At 41.6% G+C, this 19,949-nt stretch overlaps 1 protein-coding gene across 2 annotated transcripts in view; it reads right to left on the reverse strand.

Annotated features, from left to right (window-relative positions):
- Positions 1-2,688: 2,688 nt before the first annotated feature.
- MRPL52 (mitochondrial ribosomal protein L52) overlaps positions 2,689-19,949 on the reverse strand; it is a 262,507-nt gene continuing 245,246 nt past the window's right edge. The window contains exon 5 of one of the 2 annotated variants that reach the window (XM_044058423.1): positions 2,689-3,057. In XM_044058423.1, the coding sequence (XP_043914358.1) occupies positions 2,911-3,057 (147 nt within the window). In that variant the 3' untranslated portion in view covers positions 2,689-2,910. The remainder of the gene's footprint in view (positions 3,058-19,949) is intronic. The other variant, XM_044058425.1, reaches the window with a different exon arrangement.

Consider the following 19,949-nt stretch of genomic DNA (forward strand, 5'->3'; position numbering starts at 1 on the left):
TGTTTGGCAGACAACATGCTGCTATTTGATGGCACCTCAGAGAAAGAGGAGAGCATATTTTCATATTTAAAATTTTGTGATGGCTCTTTCTCCTAGTTGCAGCAACCTTGGAGTGAGAATAATTAAGTAATGTCAACTAAGGCAGATGTAATGCCCTACCCCCCCCCCACACACACACACACATAAGAAGGTGTCTCCCCCTGCACAGTGTATATGCTGTTACAAAATGGTTTTGTCCTTGAAAACATAGGTTAGTTCTGTACATTAACAAAAGAGAAGGTGCCACCTATTAATACATTTCAATACACAAATAACGTAGTCTGAACTCTTAGGCTTCTGCAACATACTGCTTTGTGTTATAATCTTCCATAACAAGGCAGCAGTTGTAATTTGCAAATCAGAGGCAGAGCTAAATACCACCAGCAATCTAATAAAACTGAACATCACATGCTTCCAAGGTTAAGACACTGCTTCCAATATAAAAATACTGGAAAGTGAGATGTCGCCATGTGTAGGTAACTCTGTGATGAGGGATTCTCTTGATCACAGCAGCAAAACTGCACATCAAATCAACCTCAGTACCATGACATCTGGCAAAGTAAGGATGGGAACAGGACTTTTAGCTAGCCAAAGCAGGCTCTGATTGTTTCATTAACAATATAGTAGCAACAATACAGAGCATATTTTACATATTTCCATATGTTATGCATGAATTCTATTAACATTTGCTGAACGTCCAATAATCACTCACACAGTCTTGCATCTGTTTTCTGACTTGACCTATAATGTTATCTTATGGCAAGTCAAAAGTTATTTTTTTTAATTATAGGTTTATAAATGCCAGCCTAAATGTGGGATGGTGGCTGGATGTCTATTCATAACACTGGTAAGCAAGGTTCAAGTTAGCAGTTCAGGTTTAACTATAATTCTTTGGGTAGTCTGGATACAATGCCGGTGTGCTGACAGGACATAAGACAGAGGGGCACAACCATACAAAGAGTGGCATGCTTCCCACAGTGGCTTCAATATGTGAAGTACCAAAATAATAGGAGGGGGAACAAGGCCAAGATGTAATCAAACAGCTTCCCCTGAAATGTGATGGCCCAAGAAGGGGAATGTTCAGTACTATCACCACAACTGCTGCCCATCAAGGGGAGTAAAATATGAAGAGTTAGAGGATACTTTAAGAGCCTAAGATCAGTACAGAATCTTCTGCGCAACCTATGAAATACAGACACACAGTAAAACTACCTGCAGGTCATTCCTGCATGGACCATGGTTCACAACAGTAGAAATTGCTGAAAAGTAAAAAAAAAAAAAAAAAGTTTAGGGAGTACCCCCACCATGACCATATACAACTGTATCTGTCAGTCAGTTGGCTTCCATAGAACAGTTGCACTTGCTTGTTAACAAAACTGAGACATCCACAACAATCAGGCTCTTTTCTAACATGAGGTGCCAATAGTACACACGTTTTAAACTGAATACATTCAGCAAATCCCTGTTTCTACACAGTATTTGCAAAAGGTTTCATGACAGCAGCAGAGTATTTTTTTTATTGTTGTAAAATTCAGTTGCCCTTAAGTGCATACTAATTTTATGCCTGGATATTGTTGAGGTATTTATACTACACCATGATACATTTAGTGAAAATCTAATATAAAAAGATGGATCTGATGCAGGTTTTACATGCATTTGGCTGTTTATTACTCTTATCATCAGAACACAATCCTAAACCCTTTGTTCTTTCTGTAATTCAGTGTTTCCAAATTTCAGCACACTTTTTTTTTTTAATGCTGTCAGAACAAGCTCCAGTGCAAATATTGACCCAAGATCTACTGACTTAATGGAATGTCCTGCTCATTTCAATGAAAATTAAGCACAACAACGCATCAGTTGGATGTCTGTTCACATTGTGTGTGTGTGTGTGTGTGTGTGTGTGTGTGTGTGTGTGTGTGTGTGTGTGTGTGTAAATACATGTGTGTATACACAGAAACACTGATACACACCAATGCACAAGTACATAGGTTTATATGCATGAGCATGCAAGCATTCATCAGTTGGATTTCAAATAGTCTTGGATTGCTGATTACAATCCAGTAAAACCAAACTACACAAACCTGGGAATCCGGCTTCAACACTTCTTTTTTTTTATTTGGGGGGGGGGTGGCAACAATTCCAATTCGCTCCACTCCTCGTGGTCAAGAAGCAAGGTTTTGATGAACTGCTCAAAGATCCAAGATAAAACGAGGCTCGATGATAGTCATTACAGGTATTGTATATAGGTATTGTATATAGATAGCCTAGTACTAATCTATGAACCTAACTGCCCTTCTGGGCCATTTTAAGCCTAGCCAATTGCCCATCTGAGAATCAAACCCTGTACCTTGTGTCTGTAAGGTAAACACCTTAACCATTATGCCAACTTCCCACCCCATTGTGTGCATGCATACACACACACACACACACACACACATATATATATATATATATATATATATATATATATATATATATATATATCTGTGTGTGTACACACACACCCAATACCTTTACAAAATTGACTTAAAATGACAAAGAAGAAAAATGGTTTTCAGCATGAGATACTAGCTGCAAAACGTTCTGTCAGTAACATAGCTATGCATTCAATACTGATTTATGCTATATGCAATGTCCAGTACTCAAACACAGGAATATCAACATCTTTAATAACTTAAGAGATAAATCAAGGTGGCCATATTCAGACTTAGAGAAGTAAAATATCCCACCCATTTATAACCATGGGTGGCATAGTTTTATTTGCCAGAGTAAAAATGTAACCGCCTCTGCATATAGGAATTTTTAGAACTCATTAGGAAAGAGGTGATAAATGCAGGTCTGATAGAAAACAGTACACGCCTTTAAGACCGATTATCCTTTCTTTGTAAGGAGGTGATGCCCTTTGGGTTTTAAACGGTTGGCTTTTTGTTCTTCTTCTGCTTGCTGAAGGCTCTGCTGTTTCTGTTGCCACGTTTCCATCCCCTTATCAACTTCTTGACTCAGCATTACCACCCTACGCTGAAGAAAAGAGAAATAGTAGAAAAAACATTAAGCTGTAAATACATGTGGCTATAAATTGGATTTTTATGAGGTTTTAGTTATAAAAAAAGAATTCTTATTAGTCTGATTTAATGAATAGTATGACACATTCCTTATACGTTTTTTGCAGATAAAACCATAATTTACACAATTGCTATCTTTTCAACATACATCAGTAGACTATTCTTCACAGTTTTAAACAGAAAGGCTTACTAAAGTACAGTTGTGTACACTTACCATAAATGTAGATGTTTGAGTGTATTCACTGTTGCAGTCATTGCATTTGGGTTATCTGCTTGCAGTAGCCCTCAGTCAGCCTGATTAACAAAGTCTTGGGTCATGCGTCAGTTGCTGTCCCTTCTTCCAGGACGTCAGGTCGTCAGGGGTATAAAACATGCAGCTGACGCCATTACATCAGTTTTTCTTGCCCCAGATGTCAGGTGCCCCCCTAATGGGAAGCAATTAAATCTATAACTATACAAGGGTATACCTCCAACAAAAAGCAAATACCCCAAAAAGCTTTTTGAGCATAGTAGAGGAGAGTAGAGGCATAGCCAAAAGAAGAAAGGGGGCTAGAGGGAGGGTAACCAGGACTGCAACAGTGAATACACTCTAACATCTACATTTATGGTAAGTGTACACAACTGTACTATGTTCTTTGTGTTTCACTGTTGCAGTCATCACATTTGGGTAGATTCCCAAAGCTAAGGATGGGAGGAGGAATTTAGATAGCATTAGGACCAGCTATAAGGCCCTGCAAGACTGCAGTGGCAAAGCCAGCTCTGGATTTAGAGAAATTTGGCAGATGGTAATGCTTGGTGAAAGTATGTACAGAACTCCAGGTGGCAGCTTCTAGGATGTCCCTGGTAGGGACGCCTCCGAGAAAGGCTGTAGAGGTAGATGCAGCCCTGGTTGAATGGGGTCTAATCCCCTGTGGGATAGGTTTTCCATGGTGCTTATAGCAGAAATGAATGCAATGGCCTATCCATTTAGAAATGGTTTGCTTTGAACTAGCCTTCCCCTCTGCCCCTGCAGCAAATGCCATCAGCAGTTGTTCAGATTTCCTTTGAGGTTTAGTCCTGTCCAAGTAAAATCGAAGTTGTCTGTGCACATCTAAGGAGTGCAGTATCTGTTCCCCTTTGTTCTGTGGATTAGAAAAGAAGGTTGGCAAATGAATGGACTTAAGAGCCACACTGGATACCACTTTGGGCATGAAGGAGGGATTGGTCCAGAAGGACACCCTGGTCCGCATGAAAGATGATGAAAGGCTCCACTGCCATAACGGCCTGTGGTTCAGATACCCTTCTTGCTGAAGTAATTGCTTAAAGGAAGGCTGTTTTCCAAGAATGAAATTTTAACTCTGCACTTGCAGCTGGCTCAAAAGTAGGATTAGTGAGTTTTTCCAATACAAAGTTAAGGTCCCAGGCTGGCGTTGGGGCTCCCTGTGTGGTCTTAAGTTTTTGGCCCCTCTGAGGAACTGCTTGAGCAGTGGAAGAGAGAAGAGGGGTGGTTCTGTGTTGTAATGAGCTAAAATGGCTGAGGTGTGAATTTTGATGGAGGAAAAGTAGAGGCCCTTGTGAAGCATCTCAGTTAAGTATTGAAGAATCTGAGGTAAATTGGGCACTGCTGTGCCCATCCCTTGAGTTTGGTTCCAGGCACAGAATCTTTTCCATTTTTCAGCAAAAGAATTTCTAGTACTAGGCCTCCTTGCCTCCAAAATGACATCCAACACTTGTTTACTGAGGGATGGTAACGGAGAGATTAGGTAATTAGCCAGGCTGCCAGGTTCGGGGTTTGACGCTGAGGGTGTAGAATCTGGCTCTCCTGCTGTGACAGCAAGGTAGGGGTCTGAGGCAGGTGCCATGGAGCCAGCAGTGACAAACTGCGCAAGAGGGGGTACCAGTGTTGGCGTGGCTAGTCTGGTGCAATCAGTATCGTCCTTGGTTTATCCTGTTTGATCTTTACCAAGCCAAAAGGCTTGCTATGAAATCCAAATAAAGGTCTGAAACATGATGGACCACTTTATTTAAAGTGAATGTAAAAGCAGCAAATCACAAATCCAAAAGGCTTGACACCACAAAGTAGATTAAAGCCACAGCAATTACATACGTTTTCGATGGATTAATGTGGTCTGGATGTGGTAGGTGCTATTATTAAAAAAAATTAAAGAATCCGGATGTCTATTTTAGACCATATAGAAACTATTAATAACAATATCATTAATGACCTGGTTTTCACTACAGAATCAGAGAAGAAAAGTACAGTTTTGTACCTACCATAAATGTAGATGTTCGAAGATCCACATTGCTGCAGTCCTTACATATGGGTAGTCCGCTGTCCTCGGTCGGCCCGAATACCAAAGTATTAGGCTGACGTCGGTCAAGGCGCTTAAAACTGACATCAGGACGTCAGGGAACAAAAGCGCATGACCGACGTCATTTCCTCAGTCTTTTCTTGCCCCAGATGTCAGAAGGCCCCAACAAGAAAGGCCAAAGCCAAAAACCAGCAAAAACTAACCAACCACCCGTGCACTAACCATATTTACAATATGTACAACACAAACCACACCACCACCTTCAACAACAGAGGGGAAGGAGGGAGGGTAAATTGGACTGCAGCAATGTGGATCTTCGAACATCTACATTTATGGTAGGTACAAAACTGTACTATGTTCTTCACTCCACATTGCTGCAGTCCTTACATATGGGTAGAATCCCAAAGCAGAGGTAAGGGAGGATGGCAAAACTAGAAAGCATTAGGAGCTGCCAAAATGCCCTGTAAAATTGCAGTGGCAAATCCAGCCCTAGATTTAGAGTAAAGTGGAAGGTGGTAATGCTTAGAGAAAGTATGCACTGAACTCCAAGTAGCAGCTTCCAAAATATCTTTAGTAGCCACCCCCCTTAAAAAAGCTGTAGAAGTGGCAGTAGCCCTAGTGGAATGAGGCCTAATCCCAGCTGGAATTTCCTTACCATGATGGGAATAACAGAAAGCAATACAAAAACCAATCCACTTAGAAATAGTTTGTTTTGAAACAGGTTTGCCCTGAGAACCCAAAGCAAAAGAAACAAACAACTGCTGAGACTGCCTGAACCCTTTAGTTCTGCTCAAATAATATCGCAACTGTCTGTGTATATCCAAAGTGTGCAAAATCCTTTCCCCTTTATTTTGGGGGTTTGCATAAAAAGTAGGCAAATGAATAGTTTGGTTTAAAGCCACACTAGAAACCACTTTAGGCATAAAAGAAGGGTTAGTACAAAGACACCCTATCCTTGTGGAAAATTAAGAAAGGCTCAACTGCCATAAGGGCCTGTAATTCAGAAACCCTTCTCGCAGAGGTAATGGCCAACAAAAAAGCAGTCTTCCATGATAAATATTTCAACTCTGCAGATGCTGCAGGCTCAAAAGGTTGTAGAGTGAGTTTCTCCAACACAAAATTGAGATCCCAAGCAGGAGTAGGAGCTCACGTGGGGTCTTATATTCTTTGCCCCTCTAAGGAATTGCTTAAACAAAGGCTGAGAAAATAATGGTGGGTCACAGTCATAGTGAGCAGAAATTGCAGCAGCATGAACCTTTATAGAGGAGAAGGACAAACCTTTGTCCAATAACTCAGTAAGGTATTGAAGCGCAACACTTAAATTAGGTTTAGAAACATCAAAGTCCTTTGCTGTACTCCAAAATAAAAATCTCCTCCATTTATCTAAGTAACGTTCCTTGTACTAGGCCTTCTGGCCTCCAAAATAACATTCAAAACTTGTTGTGGAAGCTGAGACCCTCCAGGGTTTAAAATAGAATATGCCAGGCTGTCAGATGTAGAGAATGAAGTTTGACATTGAGTAAATGACTGTTCTCCTGAGACAGCAGGTGAGGAATCGAAGGCAAAGGCCATGGAAGCTCCCGTACCAGACTTCTCAGTAATGGGTACCAGTGCTGTCGAGGCCAATCTGGAGCTATTAAAATCATGTTTGGCTTGTCCTGTCTGACCTTCAGGAGTACCTTTGGGAGGAGAGGCAGAGGTGGAAAGGCATACACGTGAAGATTGCTCCAATTGAATGAGAGCATCCACTTTCCAAGCTGTGGGATGAAACCTTTTTGTGCAAAACTTTGGCAGCTGGTAATTTAGTGGAGAAGCGAACAGATCTATGTCTGGAGTTCCCCATAACACTGTCAATCTCTGAAATACATGAGGATCCAATTTCCACTCGTGGGGATCCATAATTTGTCTGCTCAACACATCTGCTAAGGAGTTCTGTGCTCCTGGCAGAAACCTTGCCTGAAGATTTAGCTGTAAACTGAGAGCAGTCTCCCACAAAATCATTGCTTGTCTGCATAGAGGATAAGAATGCGTTGTTGTTTGTTTGTTTGTTGATGTACCACATGACAGTTGTGTTGTCTGTCTGAATCAACACCTGCCCTGGAAGAAGTAAATCCTTGAAAGCTATCAATGCAAATTGGACTGCTAACATCTCCTTCAAGTTGATATGTAGATGTTGAAGTCTGGCAGGCCACGTGTCTTGTACCCATTTTCCATTTAGATGAGCTCCCCAAGCTTTGTCTGAGGCATCTGTCGTTAAAATCTGACTCGCCTCTGGCCGGGTCACAGAGAGTCCCTTGTTTAGGTGACATTCCTGAGCCCACCACAAAAATTCCTTTTGAATGCAAGGTATTATCTGAATGACAGTGTCCAAATCTTGGCAGTGCTGTGTCCATACATTCTTGAGATACCATTGTAGCTTCCTCATATGCAGTTTGGCATTGGGAAGTACCAGAATACAAGATGCCATGAACCCCAAGGCTTGAAGGACTGTCCTTGCAGTCAGCCTGGACTGACGAGACAATTGGTGGAAGTAAAGAGAAAGATTCTTTTGTTTGTCCGGGGTCAAATAGGCCATCTGGGATGCTGTTTTCAGTCTCACACCCAGAAAGCACATGTCCTGAGAGGGTACTAGACTGGACTTTATTTCGGTCACAGAATACCCCAGGCATCTTAACACTGCCATCACATACTGTAAATGATGAAGAAGTTCGTCCTTTTCTTGGGCCAGAATCAGGCAATCGTCCAAATAAGGATAGATTTGTATTCCTCTTAGCCTGAAGAAAGCTACCACTGGAGCCAGAACCTTCGTGAACACTCTGGGCAGTAGATAAGCCAAAGGGCAATGCAGAGAACTGATAATGTGAAGTCCCAGCCCGAAAACGCAGATACTTCCTGCAACTGGGCCTGATAGGAACATGAAGGTAAGCCTCCTTGAGATCCAGAGTCACCATCCAGTGATCTTTGCCTAGCAGAGGTAAAAGCTGTTGTAACGTCAACATTTTGAACTTGGGAATGTCCAGATATGTGTTGAGGATAGATAAATCCAAAATTGGTCTCCACGTGTTTCCTTTCTTTGGTACTAGAAACAGGCGAGAATAAAATCCTAGGCCCACTTCTGGCAGAGGGACCAGTTGAATGGCCCCTATTTGAAGTAGTAGAGAAATTTGTTTGTGAGCCTCTAGTCTTTGCTGAGGAGGAACGTCCGGCATGCCTTTGAAAGGAGGCAAGGTATGGAAATAAAACTTGTAACCTTGGTGTATGATATCCAATACCCATTTGTCTTTGGTAATCAACATCCAATTTTCCTTGAAGAGTGCTAACCTTCCTCCCAAAGGTGCTGCCAGGCAAGAAGGATCTGGCAGCTGAAAAAGTAGGTCATTGGGCCTGTTTACGAAAGGACTGGCCCCTGCCCTCACCAAGATTGTGCAGGTGAACTCCCTGTTCTAGGTCTGAAAGAACTCTGAGCTCTGCCCCTACCACGCCTAGATCTACCCCTAGACTGAGAATCATAAGAAGGATCGTCCACCCCTTAGCAGGCCAATTCCTACTAAACTTGGAGGCTGAACTTGCAAAAAATCTTTAACAGCTTGCATAGACTTAGCCTTGTCTTCCATTTTCTTCAAGACTGACTCCACAGGTGAACCAAACAACACATCAGATTGCAAAGGAGCATCCAAAATCCTTGTCTTAACATGGTCAGATAAATTCTGATCCTTCAGCCAGGCGTGCCTGCGAAGAACTGAGCCAGTGGCAGCCACCCTAGACGAGGCCTGCACAGCATCAAAACCACACTGTAATGAATGCTTACCCACCTGTTCAGAGACATGCACCAAATCTTGTAATTCTTTACACTCAATGCCTTCCGCCAGAGCGTCCACCTTAGACTTCAATTGAGAAAGAAGAAAGTTTTGATATTTCAACATATGAAACTGGCAATTCAAAGCCCTCATAGCTAAGGTAGAAGATGTATAGACCTTCTTTCCCCATCTATCCAAAGCTCTGGCTTCTTTATCTAGAGGAACCGGATTTTTACAACAGAGGCCTTGACACCCTTAGGTCCCTGACTAATAGTTTCTGGGTCCGCCCTAGGACTCTTATAAAGATATTTATGAGCCTCAGGCACCCTGTAATACCTATCCGGTTTAACAGGAGCAGGAGGCAGAGAATCAGGATTAAGTGAAGCCTCTGCAAACACATCTTCCACAACATCCAGAACAGGGGTATAGCCAAGGGCCTATGCTGGGGTAACAGCAAAATTCCCTAAGCCTTTTCCGAGAATCAGAGAAGTCCTGACCTTCCCACTTAAAATGTTCCCTCATAGAATGAAGTGTCTCTGAAAAGAAAAATCCTCTGGAGGAGAAGCAGAAGGAGTGGAATCATCTGCATCAGAATCAGAATAAGGAGAGTACTCCTGCAAGTCTTCAGCTGAAGACTCTGAAACATCAAGTCTGCTCAAAACTTCCCAACTCTGGCTCCACCCTAGGCCTCTTATCAGGAGGGGCAAAGAACCTCTAATCAGAGTAATCAAATCTTCTGCCATTTTAAGCATGTGCTTCTTAGGCACAGACCCTGCTGAACTAGGAGTGACACCAACAGAAGCTAAAACTGGCCTGCCTCTGGGAGAAGCCTTGGAAACAGAAGGAGAAGGCCTAACCACCCTAGGAAGGGAGGGAGTACAGTAACTTGAGAAGCCCCTTCAGCCTGACCTGCCTCCTGAGAGACCACCTCCTGCAAAATCAAAGTCTCCCCCTGAGACTCCAGAGAAGTCTCCGTCGGAACCACCGGTTCCACTGAAGCCTCTAAAGAACCGGCGTCCGGAACGGACGACTCATCTTGCCTGGGTTTAACTGCTTTGTCTTTGCGCTTCTTCATGAAGCGGGCCGGAGAATCCGGCGGCATATTATAATTGCACCGCTTCCCAAAGACCAGCCTAGCACAATCTAACCTTCGCTTAATAGTGCGTTTATTGAACCTAGCACAAAAGCGACACCCCACAACGTCGTGCTCAGGCCCCAAACAAGGAATACACAAAGAATGATAATCCCTATGCGGTATCTGTTTCCCACAAGAAATACAATTATTCACTTTTTCTGACATCCGGTAAAACACTGAGGCAAGAAAAACAAAATATTCTAACGGGTACTTAGCCAACTTGGATTCGGTCTGAAACTCCGAATTCGAAAAATTTCAGAACGCCGAACGGCACTTGCAACGCTGCTTCTGCATCGGACCATGCGGCAAAAAAGACTGAGGAAATTACGTCGGTCATGCGCTTTTGTTCCCTGACGTCCTGATGTCAGTTTTAAGCGCCTTGACCGACGTCAGCCTAATACTTTGGTATTCGGGCCGACCGAGGACAGCGGACTACCCATATGTAAGGACTGCAGCAATGTGGAATGAAGAACATCTATATTTTGACATTTTTTCAGATATTGAAAATGGATGTACAAAAAATATGAAAAGGAAACAAACAAAACTGGAAAGGGATTTAAAGGATTACAGGGAAGGTAATGCTTATCCTCCACCCAAGTCATTTTACTCCTCTGATAGTTTAGGTTCTAGGGGGTATCAAACAAGATTTGCATCTTCCCCACATACAAATGATGAAGATGGACCAGATGTGTTTCATGAAGATCATGAATGTTTTCCGCTTGAACCCCCACCCCCTTTAAGGAGGTCGGACAGGATTTGCAAACAGAATCCTGTCCAGTACCAATCTTACAATCGCAGATGGAACTACATGAGATAAATTTTGATGTAAACCCACACATAGTTCAGCAAGGTTATACCTTTCAACTTAACGGATATAATATTTTCAATTATAGTAACGTTATTTTGACTGTGCAACATTTTGATTTGTTCTCTAAGGGTTTCAAGTTTATTCCTTTGAGAAAGGCCAGCATACCGAAGTTAATAGTGGATCTTAAATTATTTTTAAGGAAAATGAACTTGGTCCTGATTTTTCAGGACAATCAATCTGGTAATTCATGTAACAAATCTTTAAAGAGAAAAAGTCTTTTCAATCCGTTACTACACCCCCAACTGAAGAATTTAGAAACTGTTCTAGAGAGAGAAATAAGGAATACAGTCGACAGGCATAAGATTTTTTCCAACTTAACACATGAAGAAAGAAGAGTGTTTAATGAACTTAGGAACAATACCAACATCAGGATTATGCAACCTGATAAAGGGGGTGGAACGGTTTTGATGGATTTTATTATTTATGAATCTAAGATGAAAGAATTGTTACACGATACTAATAAATACTCTAGAGCTTCTATTAATGAAGTAAATGTATCATATTCAAAATTAATCTATTACTAAATGATTTACTTTTGGAGGGTTCTATTTCCCTAGAGTTTTTTAATTTTTTGAGCAACCCACATCCCAGAGTACCTTCGGTTTTTGGTATACCAAAGGTCCACAAGGACCTGTTGGACCCTTCCTTTGCGTGTTATAGTATCTTCAGAAGGTTCAGTTACTACACCACTGGCGAAATTTGTGGATGAGAAATTAAAAAAAACTTTCCCACCAGGGTGTTGCTACACTGAAGGATTCATGGGATTTTCTAAGGTGTGTTGAACCGAACTGGTTTTCTCCTGAATTGGTGTTTGTTACATTGGATGTAGTGGACTTTTTTTGGTCTATCCCTCACGACAAGGGACTCCAATGGCTGGAAGAGAGCATGAGGGATAGTAAATTATTCTCCCAAGATGACTTCAACAATTGTTTATTGTTTATGGATATTATCCTTAACAATAATTTTATGTTTTTTCAGGGAGAGTTTTTCAAACAAATCAAAGGGGTGGCCATGGGTGCCAAATGTGCCCCCACCTACGCAAATATCATTCTATCTAGGTGGGAGGAGTTATACGTCCTGAACAGTCCTTTTGCACCATATTGGAGCTTATATAAAAGATTTTTGGATGACAGTCATTTTTTGGAAAGGCTCCCATGAAAAGTTTATTGAATTTATGGAATACATAAAAGGTACTACAACATTTTTGGATTTTACTCATAGTTATAACACGCATGTTCTTACCTATCTGGATATCACGCTTACTAAAACCAATGATGGTTTTTCATCCAATATTTTTCGTAAAGAAACTTTTTCTAACTCTTATCTCCACTTTAAAAGTGGCCATCCTTTTTTTCAGAAAAAGAATCTTGTCAAAGGTCAACTAGTTAGGATTAGTAGGATGATATCAAATGATGATGATTTTTTCAATGAAAGTAAAAAACTTTTAGATATGTTTAGGGAACGCGAATATCCCCAATATTTATTGGAAGAAATGCTGGATGTGGTGGTTCAGGGGAGAAAGGACAGATTCGCCCCCATTTTAGGACAGGTTCCTCACAACACTACGTCATCAGTTCCCTTAGACATAAAAGTTGATAATTTTGGTGAAGCTTTTATATTTGATTATTCAGCGGATTCAGGAGTTATTAAAGAGGTCATTACCAGGGAATGGAACAAGTTTGTTGAATTTTCTGATTTAGAGAGCCCTAAAAATAAACCATTAAAATTCATTTATAGAAAGGACCATAATTTTAAGCAACTTTTTGAGTTTAATGGATCTAAAAAATCTAATGGTTCCTCACGAAGGTTAGGCACCTTTAAATGCGGAGCTTGTTCGCAGTGTGCTTATGTACCTAACCAAACCCACATTAACATCCCCTCAAGGGACAGAAATATAGTTAATGATGGTTTTTCCAATTGTAATACACAAGGGGTTGTGTGTGTATTGCTACGTGCAATTTTTGCAGCTCATTTTATGTGGGGAAAACTGAAAGAAAATTGAAAAGTCGAATTTATGAACATTTATATGAAATTAGAAGAAAATATAACAAAAATGCATTGTACAGACATACTTTAAAATGTTCTCAGGCTTCATTTTCTTTTTTTGTCTTGGAAACTGTCCCCAAGGAAATTAGGGGTGGTATGCGGGAAGCAAAACTAGAGTACAAAGAACTGTTTTGGCAAATAGTTTTGGATTCCACAAAATTTCCAGATCTTAATGACATACTTTCTATTTCTTCAGTGTTCAAGCTTAGAGCAGCCAAATTATGAAGTTACTCACAACTGCCACAGGGTGGCAATGTTGTACAATATACATTTCCATCACTGCAGAGTTTTTTTAAATTTATTTAAAACAAATTTTATTATACATTTTTATTCGTAATTTTATATTTGTCATTAAATAAAATGGTTTGGATTATTGGGTTATATGTACAACGCAGAATTGCCTGTTTTTATCATAAAGAAAGATTTTATTCAATTTCCAAAAGTTTTTTAAAAAAACTATACAGTGTTCTTATTGGTTAATTAATTGATTGATGATGTATAAAAGGTACTTCATTTTGATATATTTTAGTTTTTCTGATGAAGACCTTGGTTACCGGGGTCGAAAACGTATGTAATTGCTGTGGCGTTAATCTACTTTGTGGTGTCAAGCCTTGCCATGCTGCTTTTACATTCACTTTAAATAAAGTGGTCCATCGTGTTTCAGACCTTTATTTGGATTTCCTAGCAAGCCTTTTGGTTTGGTTCTGGTTATTTGAGCTTGCATATCCATCGTCTTTTTTGGTTCTGTTTGATCTTTAGCAGTACTTTGGAGAGGAGAGGCAGAGGAGGAAAGGCATAAACGGATAGATTTTTCCAGCTGAAGGACAAGCATCCACTTTCCAAGCTTGCTGGTGGAGAGTCCTTGTGCAGAATTTGTCCAATTGGTAGTTCTGGGGGGGGGGGGGGGCAAACAGGTCTATACCTGGGATTCCCATTCGTTTATCAACATGTTGAAAATCTTTGGTTCCAGTTTCCATTTGTGTGGGTCCATGAGATTTCTGCTGAGTTCATCTGCTAGTGGATTTAGTTTTCCCTGGCATGAACTGAGCCTGTAAATGCACTTGGTAGCTCAAGGCTGTGTTCCACACAGCCATAGCTAGTCTGCAGGAGGGGGTAAGAATGGGTACCCCCCTGCTTGTTTATGTACCACATAACAGTGGTGTTGTCCGTCCTTACCATTAATTGTCCTGGAAGAATGTGGTCCTTGAAGGCTATCAGAGCATTCTGTACAGTTAACATTTCTTTTTGATTGATATGCAGGTGCATTTGGCTTTGGTTCCATTTGCCCTGAATGCACTTCCCTGCCAGGTGAGCCCCCACATGCATACTCTGATGTGTCTGTTAGGGTTTTGGGCAGCAGGGGGTAAAGTGAATGGTAGTCTGTAGGCAAGGTATGATAGGAATCATTGCTTCTAGATCCTGAGAATGTTGACACCATAGGCTTTTTAGGTACCATTGTAGTTTCCTCATATGCAGTCTTGCATATGGAATTAGAAGAATGCAGGAGGCCATGAACCCCAAGCCTTGCAGTATTTGCCTTGCAGATAGCAGGGTTTTTGTGGCCATTAGTTTGAAGTAAGTTGTCAAATGAATTTGTTTCTCTGGCGTGAGGAAAGCTATCTGGGAAGTTTTGTTCAAGCTTGCTCCCAGGAATATAATTTGTTGACAGGGTAACAGATGTGATTTATTTTCATTTATGGTGTACCCCAGACAACCTAGCACCCTTTGTACAAATGCCAGAGGATTCAGAAGTATGTCCTGGCTTTCTGTCTGAATTAGACAATCGTCCAGGTATGGGTATATTTGAATATTTCTTTGCCTGCAAAATGCAATGAGGGGAGCTAGGCACTTTGTGAATACCCTGGGCGCAGTAGATAAGCCAAAGGGCAGTGCAGAGAACTGACAGTGCATGTAGCCTGCTTTGAAGCGTAAGTATCTTCTCCAAGATTCCCTGATTGGGATGTGCAGGTAGGCTTCCTTTAAATCCAGTGTTGCCAACCAGGCATCTTTGCCTAGCATAGGAAGTAACTGGTGAAGAGTTAGCATCTTGAATTTTGGAATCACCAAAAAGGTGTTTAATATAGAAAGGTCCAGGACAGGATGCCATGAATTGTCTTTTCTGGGTACCAGAAAAAGACTTGAGTAGAAACCTTGTCCCTTTTCCTCTTCTGGTACAGTTTGTATAGCCTTTATGCTTAAGATAGAGAGTACTTGCTTTTGAGCCTCTGCCCACTGATTTGGGGGTAGATCTGGCCAACCGTTTGGGGTTGGCAATGTGTGGAAGTGAAATCTGTATCCTTAGGAAACTACATTTAAAACCCATTTGTCCTGGGTAATGAGTTCCAGTTTTTTGCCTGGAGAGCAATCTTTCTCCCTAAAGGAGCAGTCAGTTGAGAAGTGCTTGGAAGTTTTAAAGTTAAGTCATTGAGACAGTTTACCATGGGGGGGGGGTCTTACTACTCCCTGATTTGGAAGTGGGACCCCCCCCCCACACACTGCTTAGCCCTGTGCATACCCTGGGACTGAAGCTTGGGTGTTCTGCTGGTTCTGGGTTTGGACTGAGAAGGCCTGGAAGAGGCAGGAAAAGACCAATTCTTAGAGGGTCAATGTCTACTAAATCTTGGAGGCTGTACTTGTAGGAAATCTTTAACAGTTTGCATAGATTTAGCTTTTTCCTCCATCTTTTTAAGAACTTTTGCTTTGTTGCCAAACAGGCAGTCCTGATTTAAGGGAGCATCCAGCAATTTAACTTTAACATGATCTGGCAAAGATTGCTCCATAAGCCAAGCATGTACAGACCCAGTGACAGCAGCCCTGCAAGATGCCTCTAGTTAATCAAAACCACATTGCAAAGTATGCTTTCCAACCTGTTCAGCAAAATGCATTAAATCCTGTAAATCCTTATTTTCAGCACAATCAGGAATCAACATCATTTTCTGTTTAATCAATCCAATAATACGCTGCTGATACTTTAACATATGAAACTGGCAGTTTAAGGCCCTAACGGCCAAAGTTGTAGAAGTGTATCCTTTCTTACCTCATCTATCCAGCGCCCTGGAGTCTCTAAAAGAGGAGGTAGGATTTTTGGCACTAGTAGCCTTAATGCCCTTGGGTCCCTGTGAAATGGTCTCATGATCCACAGTAGGATTTTTAAAAAGGAGCTTGTGAGAGTCAGGAACCCTGTAATATCCATCAGGCTTTCTGGGAGCAGGAGGTAAAGAGTCAGGGGCCAAGCTAGATTCAGAAAAGGCATCATCAACAATGTCTAGTACAGGAGGGACAGCTAAAGGCCTGTGCTGGGGCAGAAGTAAGAAATCCCTAAGCCTCTTTTTAGAATCGGAGTAATCTTGGCTTTCCCAGTGAAAGTGCTCCCTAAGAGTATGCAGGGTTTCACCAAAAGTGAAATCCTCTGGGGGGGAAGCAGAGGGAAGAGAGTCCTCTGCATCAAAATCCTCATAGCTAGACAAGGGCAAATCCTGGTCATCAGAGGAAACAGACATTTCAGAATCCTGGTCATAAGTATCATAAGCAAATTCAGTCCTAGGTCTCTCAGAGGGGAAAGGTCAGCTTCCCCTGATTAAAGTAATAAGGTCTTCAGCCATTCTTATCATCTGTTTTTTAGGCATAGAGACCTGACCATGCGGTCTGGGGGTTGGTTTTCTAGGCATAGTTCGAGTTTTAGGCCTTGAAAAAGAAGATGGCGTCGGTTTAATATGCAAGTCAGTAGGCCTGAATACGCCCTCAGAAGCTGGTGCCTGCACCGCGGCACTGGACCCATCAAAGGTAGAGACATCCGCAGGTTCCACTGTTGAAGCATCTCGCGGCACACCGGACTCCGAATGGGTCTCAGTAGAGGCCTGCGAATCTGAAGTAGCGGGTATCAGGGGTTGCAAAAGCGCCTCACTGAGTACCAGTGAACTGACAACTGTCTTAGCAGAAGCGTCATCAGCAGCTTTGGACCTAGGCGGCCTGTCTCTGTCTTTATCTTTGCGTTTTTCAGAATGTCGGTAGTCGGATGGCTTACCAAAGACATATCTGGATAATTGAACAGAATACCAAAATATTTAGAAGCATAAATATACAGATGACGAATAATTTGTTGCTTAACTAAGGCACAAAACAGACAGCAAGGTACGTCGTGGTTAGGGCCTATGCAAGGAATACAGTACGAATGAAAATCTTTGTGAGATATTTGCTTTCCACAAGAAATACAATTATCGACTTTTACTGACATCAGTTTAGAGCAAGAAAAAGTTGCTCTAAACCGAAGACTTCAGTTCTGAAACTCGAAAATGAAAATTTCAGGAGTCGGACGACCGGCACTTGCGAACTGCTTCCTTTTCGGTCACCGCACGGCAAGAAAGACTAATTTAATGGCGTCAGCTGCATGCTTTATATCCGTGACTACCTGACCTCACGGAAGATGAGACAGCAACCGACGCAGGACCCAAGACTTTGATGATCAGGCCGACTGAGGGCTACTGCAAGTAGATAACCCAAATGTGATGACTGCAACAGTGAAACACAAAGAACATCCCCACATTCTTTACCATTTTTACTCCACGTAGTCATAATGGGCTTCCACAAATCAGTGTAAAAATAGTGCTGCTTACTCCCATACCTGCATTACAGGACTGCCCTTAAAAATAAGGCAAAATATGTTTAGGAATGCAATCAGTACCATCACTGGTGCAGGGTGACTGGGGAGGCTACCCTGGGCAGTTGCTCTCAGAAGGCACACTGGTGCACGAGAGCAGTTCTGACGATTTCCAATGTTGCAAAAGATATAACAATATTCTGATTGTGCATTTATGGCTTTACTGGACCACTTGGTACAACATGACTGCATGGGGTAGTAAACCTTTTAGTTTTACAAGCAACTTGCTACCTTCCTACAGTTGAAAAGAGCCGTTTTCCTCCTTAACTTTATGTTGATGAGGTCCCAATTTGGGGATCTGTGCTGGTCAAAAGACAAATTAGCTATTGTTCTAGATGCAATATAGAGAACTAGACCAAGGCTGGTTACATGTGGGCAGTTGCCCAAAGCACAAGGTACTCTGGAGTGCAATCAACAGTGTAGCTAAGGTGCTAATTGCTCCTTACCAGCAGTAAATCAGCAATCATTTAAACATCAGTAAGTGCAAATTGCAGCTGATTACATTACAGTCAGTGCTTTTTAGCAAAGAGCTAACATAGGTATTTGCTACAAGTTTATCAAAGTTTTCCAACTAAAAGGCTATTTATGTTGCTGTATTTTATCAGTCAGTTAGGGTTGCCACTTTTTCAAATGCCCAAAGTGGGACATTTTTGGTACAAACGTCAGATTTTGCCGGCCGAAACATACCCATGGCCAGGCCAGTATAAAGTACAGAACTTCACTTTTTTGCCTAAATAAAAGCTTATTCTTGTAGCATTTTAGTGGCTTATTCTGTTTCTTATAACATTTAGGGGTTTCAGATACAGAATAACTGTTTTATGCAACTATTACATAAAATATAGGAAATAATTTTGTCCTAAAAATCTCAGGACATTTGGCATTTTTATAATTTTTTTGCAGGACACAACTGCCCAAAGAGGGACGGTCTCTCGCAAAGTGGGACAGGTGGTAACCCTACAGTCAGTGTTTGTGTGTTACAAACTGTAGCAAAGAGCCAATACTGGTCTTTGCTACAGTTTAGCAAAGCAATTTCTCTAAACGATTGTCATGCTGATGCATTGTATCAGCTTGTGTAGCCTGCATATTATATATTTTTGGAATCAGACAGCTGTAGCAGTCATCTACCAAACTATTTTGCAATAGTTTTCCATAGGTGTGAACAACAAGTCTTTCTGTATCTACTGGGCATACATAAATGGCTCTTTGTTTACCTGAAGGACTTTGTCCTCCCCAAGCTCAAAAAGGGTTTTGTTTTGGTGTCAAACACTGCATAAGTATCAAACCTGACAATACAAATGGTAAAGGTTCAAGATGTGCAAATCCTTGCTGTGTCTGTGTGTACAATTTTCCAAAAGTGACACATTAGCTGTAGTCATTGGCTTCTTCTCCCTTAATAAAGGAACTGAAAGCAGAAAGTTTATTGCTATGCATTGTGAAGAAAGTACAGTTTTGTACCTACCATAAATGTAGATGTCCGATAGGAATGCATCTGCAGTCCTTACAAATGGGTTGTCCTGTCGTCAGGCAGCCCTTCGGTCGGCCAAATTCCAAAGTCTGGGTCTGGCTTCGGCTGGTGTCGCACTTCACCCGACGTCATAGCGGCAGTTTTTCGGGTATAAAGGCATCAGCTGACGCCATTTTCCTCAGTGTTTCTTGCCCCAGATGCCAGGTGCCCTCTTGGATGGCTAAATTTGGATAAATGCCAAAGTTTCCAAATAGTAGAGAGCAAACACATAAAATAAGCATGTATGTACATATATACAAACAAATACACCATAATAGATCCCCCCCAAGCTAGCTGAAGGATGGCAAATACCCTAGGAGTACCTCAGAGGGGAAGGTGGGTGGGTAATCCTGACTGCAGATGCATTCCTATCGGACATCTACATTTATGGTAGGTACAAAACTGTACTATGTCCTTCAAGGATGCATCTGCAGTCCTTACAAATGGGTAGAATGCCATAGCTAAACTAGGGGAGGAGGAAAAGAGTAGAGATTATGGTGTAGTTAGGATCCCTTGCAAAACAGCAGTGGCAAAACCTGCTCGGGATCTA

This window comes from Protopterus annectens, chromosome 16.part0, assembly GCF_019279795.1.
Source record: "Protopterus annectens isolate FY-2018-M chromosome 16.part0, PAN1.0, whole genome shotgun sequence".
Lineage (NCBI taxonomy): Eukaryota > Metazoa > Chordata > Ceratodontiformes > Protopteridae > Protopterus > Protopterus annectens.